The sequence below is a fragment of the Protopterus annectens genome, chromosome 1.part0 (genome assembly GCF_019279795.1).
Source record: "Protopterus annectens isolate FY-2018-M chromosome 1.part0, PAN1.0, whole genome shotgun sequence".
In the NCBI taxonomy this organism is placed as follows: Eukaryota; Metazoa; Chordata; order Ceratodontiformes; family Protopteridae; genus Protopterus; species Protopterus annectens.
In genome coordinates this window covers 671,138,456-671,155,349 of record NC_056725.1, presented here as the reverse complement: position 1 = coordinate 671,155,349, position 16,894 = coordinate 671,138,456, and the positions used below count along the sequence as shown (strand labels likewise).

General features: G+C 36.1%; 1 protein-coding gene across 3 annotated transcripts in view; it reads left to right on the top strand.

Annotated features, from left to right (window-relative positions):
• PLEKHG2 (pleckstrin homology and RhoGEF domain containing G2) overlaps window positions 1-16,894 on the top strand; it is a 1,701,404-nt gene that overhangs the window by 715,610 nt on the left and 968,900 nt on the right. For all 3 annotated transcript variants that reach the window (XM_044062076.1, XM_044062085.1, XM_044062066.1), the window contains exon 3: window positions 3,118-3,593. In XM_044062076.1, coding sequence (XP_043918011.1) covers window positions 3,118-3,593 — 476 coding nt within the window. The remainder of the gene's footprint in view (window positions 1-3,117; window positions 3,594-16,894) is intronic.

Below are 16,894 nucleotides of genomic sequence, written 5' to 3'. Positions count from 1 at the left end.
AGGAACACTCCCACCTGGATTCCAGCCTCTGCAATGTGGCATAACTGGAGGATTCATGTGACTGTCATGTCCTGTCCATCAGGCCATAAGGGGACAACTGGCCCATTACATAAGTTACACAGAGATGGCTGAATTATTGCCCTTTGGACTAGCCTGGCATCCAGCAACACCATGACCCAAACCATCCCCATCCTGGTCTCTTCTTAACTTATAAGCCATTCTCCATTCCTTGTTCACTATCCAGCTGTCCCCATCAACATTTTCACCCTCTGTGTGCATGTGTCCATACACTGTCCTTGCATAGCTTTTGTACATTTCCTCTGTTTTAGTGTCTGTGTTCAATGTTTGTCTGTCTGTACTTGGTATTTGCTCTGCTCCTTATATCCACCTCACATCTATCTGCTACTACATTCCTCAGCTATCCTTCTTTTGTGAAATTTTAAAAAAGGGTTCTTTCACAACAACAAAAAATAATCTCCCCACCTTTCAGGATCTATATCATGTTATCAAAAATAAAAATGTCAAACTGCATAACAGCGAAAGTGTCGAAATGCCGAGGTCCGTTTTTGAGATCGCAGTACAGTAAAGATTGGGATATTTGCCCTTTCCTCACTGTAGTGCAATCTCAGAGTTGGAATATATATTTAGCGGGGGTTGTGGGGGGGGGGGGCAGCCTCCACAATACTGAATTTTTTGTTTCGGCATTTTTGCTTTTGTGAGGTTTGACATTTTGTGTTTTCGATGTTATGATATAGACGCACCTTTCATGCCATATGGTTACCCTTCTATACTTCTGTCCGCTTGCTTTTCTCCCATTTCCTACTTTCCTTCACATTTCTCTATTTTTTGCCATTTACAGGGATTTCACTTTGCTGTGTGCCCCCACATTAATGTGTCTTTTGGTGATTATACTTCCTTTCATGTTCTAGATGGGGTTACATCCATGTCCTACAGTGCACAAGTGAGCAGGCATTACTTGAGCAGACTAATGTGTCTGCTACCTAGGTAACACATGCTGCTCTATCACTGCTCCTGCTGTCATGCTAGCTGTATTTATCCTGTTATCACCATGTGTCTATTTTGTTATACATTCCAATGCTATGTACGACAATGATAGCCAATGCCTGACATATATCTGATTAGCTGTAAGTCTCTTCATGAGCCAAGCTCTTTGTAAATTAATGCTGTACAGTTGTGCAGTAATTGTCTATGAATTCAAATATGTAAAATACTTTCAACAGATTCACTGTTACATACATACTATACTTACCACAGAGGTACTCTAGATGCCTACTTTTTATTGGCATAAACAACTTTTAAAACAGTCTCTCAAAAAGTAGCAACATTCTAGGGCGCATGAATAAAATTGTGATGAAATGATTCTAAGTGACCATTTGTTGAAATTACTGTTTTAAAAATTGCAAAAACCTCTTCAATGTTTGTGTTGTTGTTTTTTTTTTTTGGGGGGGGGGGCTTAAGATAATCACCTTTAAGTCTTTATTACTTGGTTTGGTATTTGGTATTAGTTTTACATATAAATATGCATTTCCCTGTTCACTTTCTCTGCTAAATTCAGAAAACGTGCCATTTTGAGAACACTGCGCTTGGATTTGTCCACTTAGAGCAGTTATTCTAGGTATTACCATCATTCCCAAGTCAAGTTTATATGTAAGGTAATTACATATAAGGACAAAGACATCCACTTCAAAGAAGAGATTTTTGTTCTGCATCTAAATATCCTTTGACCCCAGTGAGTAGAGTTTTTTTAATCTTGAGTGTCTAATATTCATCCATATCTATCTACACATATTTGACCTTATTTACTATGATATTTGAATAGTCTAGGCTGATTAATATTAGCATAATACTTGTAGAGAAAACTATTAATAAATCTAGTAAGAACAGAATCAATCACTCATAACAATATTGTCTGGCCTTGATTATTACCATTATTCAGTCATTAAACATTACCATTGTTTCTGAGATATACCTGAATAAAATAAAATGGACTAAATCGCAAGCTTTTAGTTGCCCGATAAACATGTTACTAGAGATCTGCTAGTTTACTTAATAATTTATATGCCCTACAGCCACTATGGTGTTATCATTTTAGTAACTGCTGTTAGGTAAACCTTAAGGGACTATCCACTGCATAACTTATTAAATATTGTTGTATGTTTATAGATCTTTACCATTTTTGTCTGTCATGTTCTTGATGACTCAGCATTAAATACCATTCCAAAATAGCGCTAATGACCTGCAGTCTTCATGGCATGTATTAAAGTAAGATATTTTAGCAAATTTGGGACAGTCCAATACTTTTGCTTTTAACAGCTGATCTGAATGGGATGGACTTTATTCAAGCAAGGTCATTTCAACAAGAGTAGAGCTTGTAGTGCAGAATATGTTTCTTTATAATACTTCCAACAAGCTGCTTGTTTGACTGTACATACTATTATTAATGACATATTTTCACATTATTAACATTATAAAATTAGTACAGCTCTTAATAAATGCTTTCTTATAAATCGTTTGTCTGAAAATTTATAAGATGGCATATATGTCAAATGTTGGTAATCATTAAGTTTTATTTCAATTTGGAGCCCAGTGTAATTCTTTTAGTAAAGCTTCTAACTCCACATGAGTGACATTATAAACATTTAACTGTCTTACAACAAATGCTTCAATGAACTCATGTTAACTGAAATGTTTTTGCAAGCAGCTTTTTGCTTTGCTGTACTAACAGAAATATTTAAATAACATTGAATATACGTACTACAAATAAATATTTTTTTTATTCTAGACTGACTCACATTGACAAGAAACTTCAAAGCAAATTTAAGTTCATGATTTGATTATCCTACAGAAAATGTTTATACTACCATAAATGCATACCTGAAAGAAAGCTAAATTATTATTTTGCCACCTGATACATATTCAATATAATAATAAAAATAAAAACACTGTTGATTCATGTTGGTGTTTTGTTTTAGCTAAAAAAATAATCCTGTATTTTGCGGAGTTATTTAAAACTTTTTAGTTTTACCATTTGGAAATCAAATTGATTTGTTATTATTCCTTTACTAACCCTAACTTACTTTTATTTTTTTCCCACAGTAAGCCCCAGACCTTCGTCCGTCTCTTCCCTGAGCGGAATTGTTTCCAGCATGTCAACAGATGCTATCTCTGGTAGCTGCACATCTGTCAACACTGTGTGCTCAGACAGTGATCATCCAGTAAGCCTTAGTTCTTCTACCTCTTCTGCATCTCTACAGGACAGTCACAGCTCGTTTGGGAGTAATGGTGCACTTGGCTCTGCTGCCTATGGCTCCCATTATCCTCAGCAAAATGGCAGTGACATAAGCCTGGATCTCACCCCAGTAACACAGCTTGACAGCCAATCGGAAGCTGAGCACAGTGGGATTGAAGATGGGGCTAAGAGCCCGAGGATTAAATGCCCAAATTCACCCTGGTCACCGTTACTGAGCAAAGCTAAGGAGTCAAAAGGAAAACTGTCTCATGTTGACCGAGTTGTGATGGAAATTGTTGAAACAGAACATGCCTATGTCAGAGATCTGAAGAGTATTGTAGAGGTAAGGCTATAGAACTATTGTTTAAAATTTCATCTTTATTTCAAAAAACTAGAGTTTGCATTCTATGTCACTATATTTTATATAGCATGATTTTATGCAAAACATAGAAACAGGATAGAGAGGGCAAACAACTGTCTTTAAAGTGCCAGGACTGCTTTCACTATAGCTGTTAGTCCCGATTCAGAGATATACAGACGGTAGATCATTAGCCTTGCAGAGATATAGCGAGGCAGTAGAATAATCAAAAAAACAACAGACATGAGATATTGATAATTCCCCTCTTAATAATAACTGCAATATAATCTAGAACTGTAACACTTAATTTAGAAACATAAATCAGTTTGATCTATATGTAAAGTGTAATCATTTACATTCAAGTGTTCCAGACTAGACATCTTTGAATACTGAGAGATGAAAAGCCTCAGATATTTAAGTGCTCATACATATTTTGTCTGCTATATACAACTACAACATTATATTTAATTCCTTTGTAAAACAGCAGTTACAGCTAATGCCTAGACCTGTGCATCAGCAGTAAAATATGTTATAGTCTATCAGCTGTAGACACTTGCAAATGTATTTTGTCCGCCATAAATATAGGTGCATGGAAATAGAATATATATATATATATATATATATATATATATATATATATATATATATATTAAAAGCATGCAAAACTACTGGTTCAAGGCTGTATTTCTACGTGTGCTGAGAGTTATCCAAGTTTCATTAGCAGTCAGGCTACAATAAATGCAGTGGGAAGGCAGATTCAAATGAAATCAAAGTGTTCAGAGGCAAAAGTGTAAATTATTCTTTTAGTATGGAACAAATGGAAAAACTGTGGAAAACTTGCTAGCAACTTTCTGATATCTTAACTAGGAAGCTCACAGCATGATTAAAGTTTGTCACTTTAAGCTTATAAAAAGTTTTTTGATGTGTCAATATGACTCAGTATTATTTCCCACAGATATTAGTTGTAAAATGTTAACAATGATTGCATGTTTGACCTTTCGCTGTGGAACATCATGGAACTTAAGAGTTTTTTAAGACTCAGAATGAGGTAAGTTTCTCATAATGAAATATAATCAGGAGATACTGGCAAAAGCAAGTTCTGAATGCCTACTTATCAAACAGTGAAATTATATTTTATGTAGGAACTTATCATGTTAGGATTTAAAATCAGCCAAACTGATGCTGTACAGAATAACCATACACAAAAAGAGGTAGAAATTTTTACTTAAAGTTCTTAGCAACTTGAACTTGTCTGAATTCTGAGTTTTGTGGAAACCAAAGATAGTTAGATAACAGCCCATAAGTATATGGCTTTTCATCTGCTAGTAACTTTACACACACACACACACACACACACACACACACACACACACACACACACACAGATATATATATATATATATATATGTATATATATATATATATATATATATATATATATATATATATATACACACACACACATACAAATGTTTCAAGCACGGGCATTAAAGCCCTTCTAGCATGCCAATATGCCAGAACACTTGTTCCCATAATAAATGTCCAGGCTGTTCTTAAAAATATCTAAACTAGTACTTGCTTTAATGTAATTTGGTAGTCTGTTCTAAGCATCAGCTACTCTGTCAGAGAACCAATTAGTACATTTCTCATTCCTATAGAATCTTATACATAGGTTATCTGACGATTCTCTAGTACTTTTTGATAACCCAAAACATTCCCAGAGGTAGTTGTCCCTAAATGCCCTATATACCTGAATAAGATCTCCTCTTAAATATCTGTAAGAGACACTGTACAAGTTCAGATATTTTAGTCTTTCATAACAACTTAGATTTTCACATCCATGGATGACCTTAGTATATTTCCGCTGCACTCTTTCAAGTTTATTCAAGCTTGTTTTCCTTTAGGGTTTCCATATTGTTTTTCCATAATCAAGTTTGGGTCTAATGTAACTAACAAACAATGACTTCATTATGTTTGATTTCCTAGACTTTATAAATCTTTTTATACAACCTAGCTATCATTAGCCAACTGGTTGATATGATTAGAAAAACTCATAGCTGAATCTATCCATATACCCAGGTCCTTAAATGAGTCTACAGTTTCAATCACAGTGTGCTGTATTAAATATTTACCTTTCAGTTTATGACTCCCAAATCTCATATGCTTAGTTTTTGATGTATTTATCAACATATTATTCTCCTGTGCCCAAATGGTCAATTTAGTCAAATTATTTTGCAGACATCCCTTATCTGTAACACTTGTAATCAGTTTACCCAATTTCAGGTCATCAGCATTTAGACTGTAGAACACATCAGATGGAAAAGTAAGGTCTGAAAGATACAATCTAAACAAGTAAGGGCCTAGTACAGAACCCTGTGGGACACCTTGACTGTAACCAAGGATTTCACCTGTCCAGTTGGTGTGTGATACTTGCCATGTCCGATTTGTAAGCCATGGAGCTATCCATCTTATCAACAGTACATCAATACCTAGTTGTACTGATTTATTGATCAGTGATTTGTGCATGACCTTGTCAAATGCTGAAGTTAAATCTATATAAAATCACATCACAGTACAATTTTTCATTCATAGCTGTTATTATATCGTTATAAAACATCATGTTACAGGTGGTAATAGATCTATTTTCAACATATGCATGCTGATATATGGTTTCTAGTCCCAATCTATCCAGTTGTGACAATAACTTATCCAGTATTACCTTCTCCATTATTTGTCCACAACATGAAAGTAGACTCAAGGGTCTATATGATTTTGGGTTTGTCCTACTCCCCTTTCCCTTAAAAATGGGTTTAATAAGTGCATGTCTCCAATCTTGAGGAATCTCCCCATATTTATATAACCTAGTGAATAATAGATGTAATGGCAGTGTAAGTTCTTGCTTAAGTGTTCCCAGGTCATTGTTACTTATTCCATCTCCTCCCTGTGCTTTGTTAGGATCCAGTTTGCACAGTTCTTTTTCAATATAATCTAATTTGATTCCAGTATCTGGGGTTACCTGGATATCACTAGGACAACTTACCACCCCTTTTGTGGAGCCAAACTGTTTTGCATAAGATTTTGTAAATATATCTATAATCTGTTGTGTCTGAGAATAAATTTTAGAAATCTGCACACAGTTTATCAATTTGTGTATCTTTAATCCTTCCACATTTTATGTATCTATAAAACAGGTTTCCTATTATGCTCAATGTCTTTATATAAATTGTCTTAAATTTTTCTTGATCTTGTTTAACACTATGCTTAATTTGTCCAGCTCGTTTATTTCAGTTTTCAAAGTTGTAGTTCGACTGCTCTTCCATTTCTTATATTTTTTGTTTCTCACCTTAATCAGGTATCTTGTTCTTATGGAAATATAGCTCCCTGATGTTGCATGCCTAGATCCTGATGTTAAACATTTTTTGGACTTTTTGCACTCAAACAATTTCTCTTTCAAAACTTTCCACATTCCATCTGCAGTTTTTCCACTGAACACCTCACTCCAGTTACTGCTATATAGTAACTGTTTTGCTTCCCTATAATCTGTAATTAACCTTCTGTGCATTGGCTTAGATTTCAGTTTGACAGAATTATCTAGCAACAAATTAACCTTTATGACCGCATGATCACTGCACATCAATGGTGGTAAAACTTGACTTGAAATTACAGTAATTTCTTTGGAAACACAAACAATATCTAGTATATTCTGTCCCGTGGTAGGTTTTTTTACAATCTGAAGCATTTGTTGTTCCTGAATATACTCTGTGAATAATTTCTTTACTTTTTGTCTTTTCGACTTTTCCTGGTTAGGGGTCACCACAGCGGATCTTTGGTCCGCTAATGATTGGCAGTAGATTTTTTTTTTGTGCCGAGTTGCCAGCCCGACGCCCAACCTTCAGCGAAGGCATGCCCATTCACGTATGCCTTTCGGAGGCCACTCGACCGCGGGGAGGACATGCAGACTCCACACAGCAGGCACTCCAGCCGAGAAACGAACAGGAGAACCTTTTGCTGTGAGGCAACAACGCTACCGCTGTACCACTGCTGCTTTCATTTCTGTTGAATCAATATTATTTCAGTCTGTTTCTGGTAAGTTTAAGTCCCCCACTAATATTATTCTTCCCTCCTGTGTTTCATGCAAGAAATGTATGAATTCCTCCAGGTCATCTGCACTTGACTTTGGTGGTCTGTACACTCCAACAATTGTTATATGTTCCAGGGTTGTCTTTATTGTCATAGTTACACAGTTTATAGTATTGGTGTTATCGTTGAACATGTAATAATCACAAGTCTCATAGCTATCTTTAATCCCTGTCATAATACCTCCACCTGATTTTTTGTTCGAATGTCTGTTACAGTAAAAACATTTATACCCTGACAGAACTGCTTTCCAGTCATTGCTCTTTAACCATGTTTTACAAACTATAACAACATCAATCTTGTGGAACGTAACAAATTTTCTAATAAACAAAACTGTATTATTAATGCTCCTAGCATTAACAACCATCAGAGATGCATCAAATGTTGCTATCTGTGAACTGTTACATTTTTGACCTGGCAAAAATCCTGGCTAGTGTTTGTCAAATATTGCAAAATATCTGCTGCAAAAATTCTCTTCCCTGATCTAGACAAATGCATACCATCCTGTCTGAACACGTGCCCAAAAGAAGGCTTGGATGCCCTACACATTTCCATTTTTTAAAACAGGACATTTTTTCCATGTAGGTGTTTATCCAAAAAATGTATTCATTCCCAGTGACCTGACTATTCTTTCTATAGGTGATTTGAGAAAAATATTTCCTAACACCAGTTCAAGCTGTACTATCTAGGAGGGCTATCAGTTCCCGACTAACAGGCAGAGAATCTTTGTTGGTGACATCATTTGTACCAACATGAATAAAAACAGATCCATGCTTCCTTACATTCAGGCGTTCCAAGGCTTGTTTCACATCTTCTAATTTTGCTCCAGGCAAGCATAACACTACTTGATGTTCATTATTATCTCTGCAAATATAAGTATCATTTCCTCTATTAACTGAATCTCCAATTACAAGAATATCTTTGCTGACCATCTCTGAAGAATCTTCAGCTTCTAATACAGTCATTTCTGCTCTATAAATTGTTACGAAGGATAGATCTTTATCACTGTTAGTCTTATTAATTCCACTGTTTTCATTGTGTTTTAAATTCTCATCCAGCTGGCATTGTAAATCCACAGCTTGAGCCATGTAGTCAACATCTGTCTTTCTCTTCTTTGTTCTTACAGTAATGTTCTTCAATCCTTCCACGTTCAGTTTTGATTTCTTCCTTTTCACCTGCCCCTTCCCTCTTTTTTCTACCTTTTCCATTGGAAATGTGATGCCTTTTTCTGTAGACTGAGGATTTTCTGATAGACAGATCTCTTCATTTCCTGTCACCAGTGTGTTACATAACAAAGCAGTGCTCTTTTGACTACATATTCTCTTTCCTTTACAGTCATTAGTCAGTTTCTTTTTCTTCCTTGTTGTTTGTTGTGAACTTCCTTTCTTTCTTTTTTTGTTTCCTTCTAAACAAACAGGATCCTCAGATTGCTGAGTACTTGCATCCACAATTCCATAGTTCTCAGGGCCATCATCATGTTTCATAGGGGTTGAATGTTCTTTGCAGACAATAGATGCATCATTTCCTAAATCTGTTCTATTTGTTCTATGCCTAACATTATTTAGTTCATCAGTCCAGTCATTAATATATGACACAACAGTTCTCCAAGCCACGCCAATTGCACAAGTGCAGTCATCATTAAGTCTAGATTTACTTCTAACAATGGTAAGCAAATCATCCAACTTTTGACATGAGGAACAAAGATTACCAGTGTTATCAGCTGTTACCTTTAAATATGCATAGCACTTATTACACTGTACAAGATACTTGTGCATTAGCAAATCGTTAATTATTTTATTTATTTCTTTTTATTTTATTTTACATTTGTTGACCAGGCTAGTCTAACTGTATACATGTCCATTTTCAGTAGAGGCCCAAGGAGAAAAGCTCCACTACATAAAATTCTAAAGGAAATACAGTAATATTTAATACAATACTATAAAGTAAAATACATAATCATAGTTGTTACAAATGGACTCTTTTAGAGTCCTTTCAGCAGTGAAAAAGCTCCACTACCTAAAGATTCTAAAGATTCTAAAGGAAATAAAGTAATATTTTAATACATTACTAAAAAAGTCAATACATAAAGTTGTTACAAATTGATTAATTTAGAGTCATTTTAGCAGTGAAACACAACAAAAAAAAACTCTGACAAATGACAGAAAAATTAGTGGACATTCAGCAGACACTCTGTGCTTATCTACACAAGCTTGATATAAAAGAGAGATAGATAATATTGGTTAGAATGAAGTTTAAAATAAGTAAAACTAAAAGGGGTTCTATTAGTAGTTGAGACAGGTTAATCAGGGTTAGAGCAGGAGCAAAGCCAGTGTGTTCTAAGATATGGTTTCAGTTTGTGTTTAAAAAGCTTTGTTGAGGACAATGACAGAAGTTCACAGGGAAGTTTGTTCCAGTTCTTTCCCACTGTATTAGAGAAAAGGAAGTCACCTGCTGAGTTGTTTGCTTTGGTAGTGTTAACAAGTAGTTTATGCGATGAGCGCAGTGTTTTGAGATTGTTGTAGGGGGTGATAAGGTTAGTGAGCATTGCGGTTTTAGAAAGTTGATACAGGATCTTAAGGGCAATGGTCAGGTGAAAAATGCGGAGGTGGTTTTGTAGCTCTAGCCAACCTAGCTGTTTTAGATTTTGACAGTGGTGGGTTCCAAAAGGTAAGTCAGTGGCAAATCTAGCAATGTTGTTGTAGGAAATTGCTAGTTTGTTAAAGTTGTTTTTTGTTAGATTAGTATAGATAGGTGAGGCATAAAGGAGTGTTGAGGTTAGGTGGGTTTGTGCAACAGTAGTTCAAGCTAAAGGAGTGAGGAAGGGTCTGATCCTAAAGAGGGATCCTAGTTTTTGATTCACTATTTTTATTGTATTGTTGATGTGAGTATCAAAGTTAAGATTCTTGTCTATTGTTATTCCTAGTAGTTTGGTAGTTTGATCTGGAGATATGAGAGTACCATTATTAGATACGACTGTGAAGTCAATTGGAGAGGGCTTGCGGGTAGGGGTACAAAGCAAGAGTTTTGTTTTTTGGGGGTTCAGAAGGAGGCATCATTGTAGAAACCAAGTTTCGACTATACGGAGAATTTTCTGGGTTAGGGTTTGTAATTCGGGTGTTGTAGTCGTAGAGCATATTAAGGTGGAGTAATCTGCATATTGTATGCAGGTGGCTTGAGGAATTGTCAAGTGTAGGTCATTGATGAATATAGAGCATAGGAGGGGTCCTAGAATGGAGCCCTGTGGGACTCCTAGGGTAATAGGTAGGAGGGTAGATATGTTATTGTTCCAAAGCACTGCCTGCTGCCTATTATTTAGGTAAGATTGGAACCATTTTATTGCTTGGGTATCTAGTGAAAGAGATTTAAGCGTGGTTATGAGAAGATGATGGTTTACCATATCAAAAGCTTTAGACAGATCATTAAATAGTGCAGAGGAGAGAGTGTTATTGTTGTGGTTTTTGTTAATGCAGTCTGTGAAGGATAAGAGGGCAGTGATAGTAAATGGTCTAAAACCATGTTGACAGTTTGCAAGAAAGCTATTCTGGGTTAGGTGGTTCATTAGCTGTTTGTGAATACACTTTTCCATTATTTTAGCCAAGGGTGAAAGTAATGCTATTGGACGATAGTTAGAAAATTCATTACAATTACCGCCTTTGTGGAGGGGGATAATATGAGAGATTTTCCAGATGGATGGTATGGCTCCTTCACTAATGGTTCTATTTATAAGTATAGAAATGGGATAGGCTATGGTTTTAGCTGCTTTTTGCAAATAATAAGCAGGTAACTGGTCAGCTGAGGGGGTGAAATGTTTAAGCTTTTGGATGAGGGTGCAGATAAGGGATGTTGGAACTGGTTGCCATTGAAATGAATGTAGAGAGTTAATTTTGGTGGTTGGGAGATTAGAGCTATTTGGAGATAGCTGGTTAGCAAGAGATTGGATTGCTTCTGTGAAGAAAGAATTAAAGGTATTGACAGTTTGTTTGGGGATGTCAAGGTTACTGCCTAGCGAGGCAGGCGTAGCACAGTGCCCAGGGTGAAGAAGCATATTAATGCTAGCCCAGAACTTTTGTGGTTTATTTATAATTGTTTGCTGTAGCTGGCAGTAGAAGTTCTTTTTATCTGAGAGAATAGCTTTTTTGTACTATTTCTGATTTGTCTAAATATCTGCTGGTCTGTAGGGTTTTTTGAAGTTCTCCATTTAGACCAATATTTGTTTCTCAAAAGGATTTTTGCCGAGTTTCCCTTGTAAGCCATGGGGCAAGTTTAGTCTTGTTCCTGATAGTCTGCTTTGGTGCATGGCGGTCAAGGATAGCTAGGAAATTTGTGTTAAAGTAACTAACAGCTTCATCAACTGGGAGATGTTTTAGGGGAGACCAGTCACAAGCAGTAAGTTCACTTTGGAAGAGATCGGGGTTAAAATGTTTTTTAGATCTTATTGCCCTGTATGTGATTGGGTTAGGAATATCAGTCTTTTGCCTGATTATATAAGTCAATGCGTGGTCATCGGGCAGTGTTCCTACCTTATAGGTTTGTTGGTGGTTATTTATAAGAATCCAGCCTAATATGCTTTGTTTGTTGTTGGGTTTGTTTTTACGGGTTGGGGAGCTTATGGTTTGAGAAAAGTTATAAAGGTTAATTTGAACTGTAGGTTGTTCAGAGCTACAGCTTATCCAGTCTATATTGAAGTCACCTAGGATTATGGTTTCTTGTGGGAAGTTTGTAGAAAGCCAGCTAAGGATATCTTCCAGAATGTTGATATTATTACCAGGTGGTAGGTAGATACAGATGATGTTGGGTCTGAGGAAGTCTGTACACTGTATCGACGAAAAGCGCTTCATTAAACCAGTTGTGACCAGCTTTCGCTTGTGGTTTTTCCTTTTGCCCAGCAGTTCTTTTCTTTGGATTTGTCAGTGGTTCGTGTGTTTATTTTCTTGGTTTATTTATTAGCATTGAGTTGAAATTTAGAGATAAGGATTTCTGAATTGTTATCTAGTGGAGATTTATATTATAGAGAAGTAACCTGTAATCCTATTTTATAGAGGATAGCTACCCCCCTCCTTTCCCGATTTTATGGTCTAGTCTCAGGATGTCATATCCTGGGGGAATGATTTTGTTGTCCTGTGTTTTGGGCTTTAGCCATGTTTCTGTTAGGCATAAAATATCAAATGAATGTATGTCCAGAAGTGCGTGGATGTGGGCAACTTTATTATTTATGCTTCGTATATTAAGATGGGCTATGATAAGAGAATTTGGGAGTTTGGTAAGGATATTTAAGCTAGGGGTGCTGGGACTTTGGGGTTGAGTAGTTACATTATATTTAGGGCCTGGGTTGGGATGAATACCACCATCTATAAAGGAATGGAGTTTGAACCTACATAGTGGATTTGAGAGGCTGTAGTGTTGGTTAGTTTCTTTCTTACTTTTACAGTGGTTGTATTTGATGTGGGCCATATGATGATACCTAGCTAGTAGGTAGTTAGGTAAGACTGTTATATTTATGTGTTGTGTGGAAATGGTGGGGATTAGTTTGGAGGTTTGCTTAGGAGAGTAATAGAAATGTAGGAAGCTGGGATGATCATAAGTGATTAGCAGGTAGGCTATGGTTAGGATAGATAGAAGTGTAAGATGGAGCATTAGTTTAAGTTGAGCTTATTGATGTGGTTTAGGCATATTGATGGAATGTTATGTTTAAAGTTTGAAGGAAGGAATTTTAATTAGACAGACTAGGGAGAGGTAAGTAGCTTAATACCAATAATTAGGCAATAGAAGTTTTGGGATTGGGTGTTGGTTAACGTTCAATGACTTTAGATAATTGGTTATTGGGATTGGTTTATCTGGGGATGTGGGTGTGGTTACAGAAGTATAAGGTTAGGACCTCTGGGGGTCGGTGGGAATTAGGGTAGGGTAGGGGAGTGTAGTGAGCCCGCAGGGCGAATGGAGCAGGAAGAGACAAGAGTAGGGCTAGGCTAGAGAAAAAAGAAAACAATCAGTGAAAGGCTAATTCTTGTAGGAGAATTAGTTTGATGGTCTGGATAGAGTCCAGGGAAGCAGTAGTGGTGTCAGTAAGAGACTTTGTTTTACTTTGGAGAAGGTAATGATAAATATGATGGGTAAAATCTAAGACAGTGGGATAGCCCTATGGAAGGTGGACTAGGTGTGGATACCACCTAGTGGCTGGAAAAGATATACTTGTAAAATTTAATTTTTATTAAAAGTTATATATGGGAAGATAGCTTAAATGGGATATTGGAAGACATATAATAACAGGCTTGAAAGTATTAAACAAATGGACAGAGAGATAGTGATGACAGAGGGTAGTGAGGGGATATGGCTGCTGGTTATACTAGTTAGGAAGTGTACTTTAGACTGCTAGAAAGTAGTAGTTACAATAAAAGCATAATAGCCTGGTTATTAGGAAAATTACATACTTTTTGGCTTCCTTTCTTGGAAGGGTACAGAGATATATGGTAGTTAGGTGAGACAGTAGGAGATTATTACTGGTATCCTTTACATCAGGCAGTAAGATTTGACTCCTAGACCAGGATAGGCAAATTGAGGAGCGTGGAACTTTGGGAGAGAGTGAAGTAGCTGTAGTGAAGAGAAAAAAAGAAAGTCTTTAGAAACCTAGAGAATGCATAAAGTGTTAGGGAAATAGGACAAAATACTATATAAATTCACACCGTAATGCAGTAATAAAAAATAATAGTATAGCAGGTAATCTAGCTGCCAGATCAAGTTACTTAGGTTGGTGTATTAAGGTAAGGATTCTAGAAAGAAGCTATAAAAGACCTGTACATATGGTACACAGTATTAAAAAAACAGTTGAGTAATGCAATTTTAGCATACTTAGCATTGTACATATATGTTAACTCATAAATATAACATTTAACAAAGCAGGTCACAGCATGAGCTGGAAATGCTGCTGCTACCATGCAATTCTGGACAGTACATAATAGTTTTAAAAAAGAAAAACATTCTTCTTATCAGACATATATGAATAACTTCTTAAATGTGCACCAGTATTAGAGTGGATGCTGTTTTCTATTGAAAAATTCCGTAAATGTGCTAGGTCACAGCAAAATACGCTGCTTAGAACAGTGTAATAGCTAGGTTAAGTATAGGTTTATTAGGTGGGTCCTTTAAGTTAGTTTTGATAGATAATTGAATTATAAGGCAAAATAAACAAACATAACATCCCAAATCCTAGTGATAATAGTAGTGGCTATTTCTAGCTTTTTATTGCTGAGGATTCACTGATTAAATTATGGTGACCTGTAGTGGCTCCATGAGGGTGACGCACTAGTAAAGGACATGCCAATTAGAAATAAGGAGCACCGAAGTTCAGCAACAGCCTTGAGCAATTAACCTTAGTTTAATACAAGTTTTAGTCTTTCAGATAGCCTAGAAGCAAACAAAATTCTTTTTAATAATCCATAATCTAGATTCGCCCAGGCGTTCAGCTTCTGAGCATTCTCAGGAGAACTTCGGTATTCACTAATATCATCAGGCTGAGACAAGCGAACAATGCTGTGTGTATTAATTTTGCTAGTATGTGCTAGTGTTCAAGTAAGTTAATGTCTTTCTAAATGATCAAATATTTAATTAGTTCTAGCTTTAAATCACCAAACATTCATTGGGCAAGTTGTGATAATCACAAGCATTAAAGCAACGTAATGCCTTTTAAATGATCTATAACCTAATTAGTTCAAGCATTAGATCCCCGAAGATTCATTGGGCAGATTATGATAATATCTAGATCCAGCAGGCTTAAAATAATCATACATGCTTTTCTTAGACAACTTTGTTCTAGTATGGATTAGCGTTCTACCTCTAAAGCATTCCATAAAAAAACAGTAATATCAGTAAAATCAGATAGTATCTAGATCCACCAAGCTTCAATTAGACATAAACATCTTTCCTAGATGTATTTGTTCTAGTAAGGATTAGCATTCTACTTCTAAAGCATTCCTTTGCAAAAAAAGCGGTAAATGCTAGTGGCTCCACGTGGATTACGCAGTTGTGAAAAACACTAAAGTTATGGTTATAGCAAACCTGTACAGTAAACATCCACCACCTCTATAGAATAATTTACAGGAAAAAAACAGTCTGTGCCTCAGCAGTACGTAAATGCTACTAAACAAGATACATATTTGTTTCAGCAGTATGATAAACACAAGTCTGTAAAACAACATTTCTCTGCTCACAGCAGTAAGGTCACTGGAACCAGGAGCATACAGCAGCCAAGGGAAGTAGTAGATACTAAGGGATGGCGCCACGAGGGGCAATAATATTTAAAGGGTTAAAAGGGATGTGAGGTGAAGGAAGGGAAGGGAGGAGAGTAGGTGTAGATGCAGGTAAAAGGGGAGGAGATTGCTTGTTAATGCAGGTATAGTAGGAGGGGCTGAAATGGTACAGTGTAAGATAAACTAGGTAGTAGGAGCAGGTATGAGGAAATAAAGTAGCCTAGGAAAAGGAGTAAGGAGATAGTGAAAATGAAAAAATTTCTATTCAGATATCAGAAATATGGCAGGTAAAAAGATGTAGGAAATTAGCGGAGAAAGATAAGTCCTAGTCATGAAATATAGAGACAGAGACAAGAGTAGGGCTAGACTAGAGAAAAGAGAAAACAATCAGTGAAAGGCTAAAGTTAATTGCATACTCATTTAAGGAATCCATATTCAGATTTAATTGAATAAAATATTGCAAAGGAAAAAAATTGCACAAAGTCAGCAGCAAAGAATTCAAAGGAACTTAAGTCAACTTCTATGACAAAAATTATACCAGCAATATCCATCTAAGTAATAAAATGCAATAAAGTTGTTCTGACCATACAAGTTCTACCAGCCAGACAGAAGTTGTAATTTCTTAAGCTCGCAGTCACAACTCCTTTTAACAGTAAAAATAAATAAAACTTTTCTTACCAGTCAACTCCACAACAAATCACAAACCAAGACAACATTGTTTTGATATGCTCAGCATTTTCCTCTCTGCAGTATGTGTAAATTTATAGCTGTCTAGGCCCCTTGTGGTGGCTAAAGCTTGCCTGTCCAAAACCTATCCCTTTCTCACAACCAAAAGAAAAACTAAAGGTAAAACAACAAAATATGAATCAAAGTAAAGCTTGTTAATAAGCAGTCTCTTCCTACCTA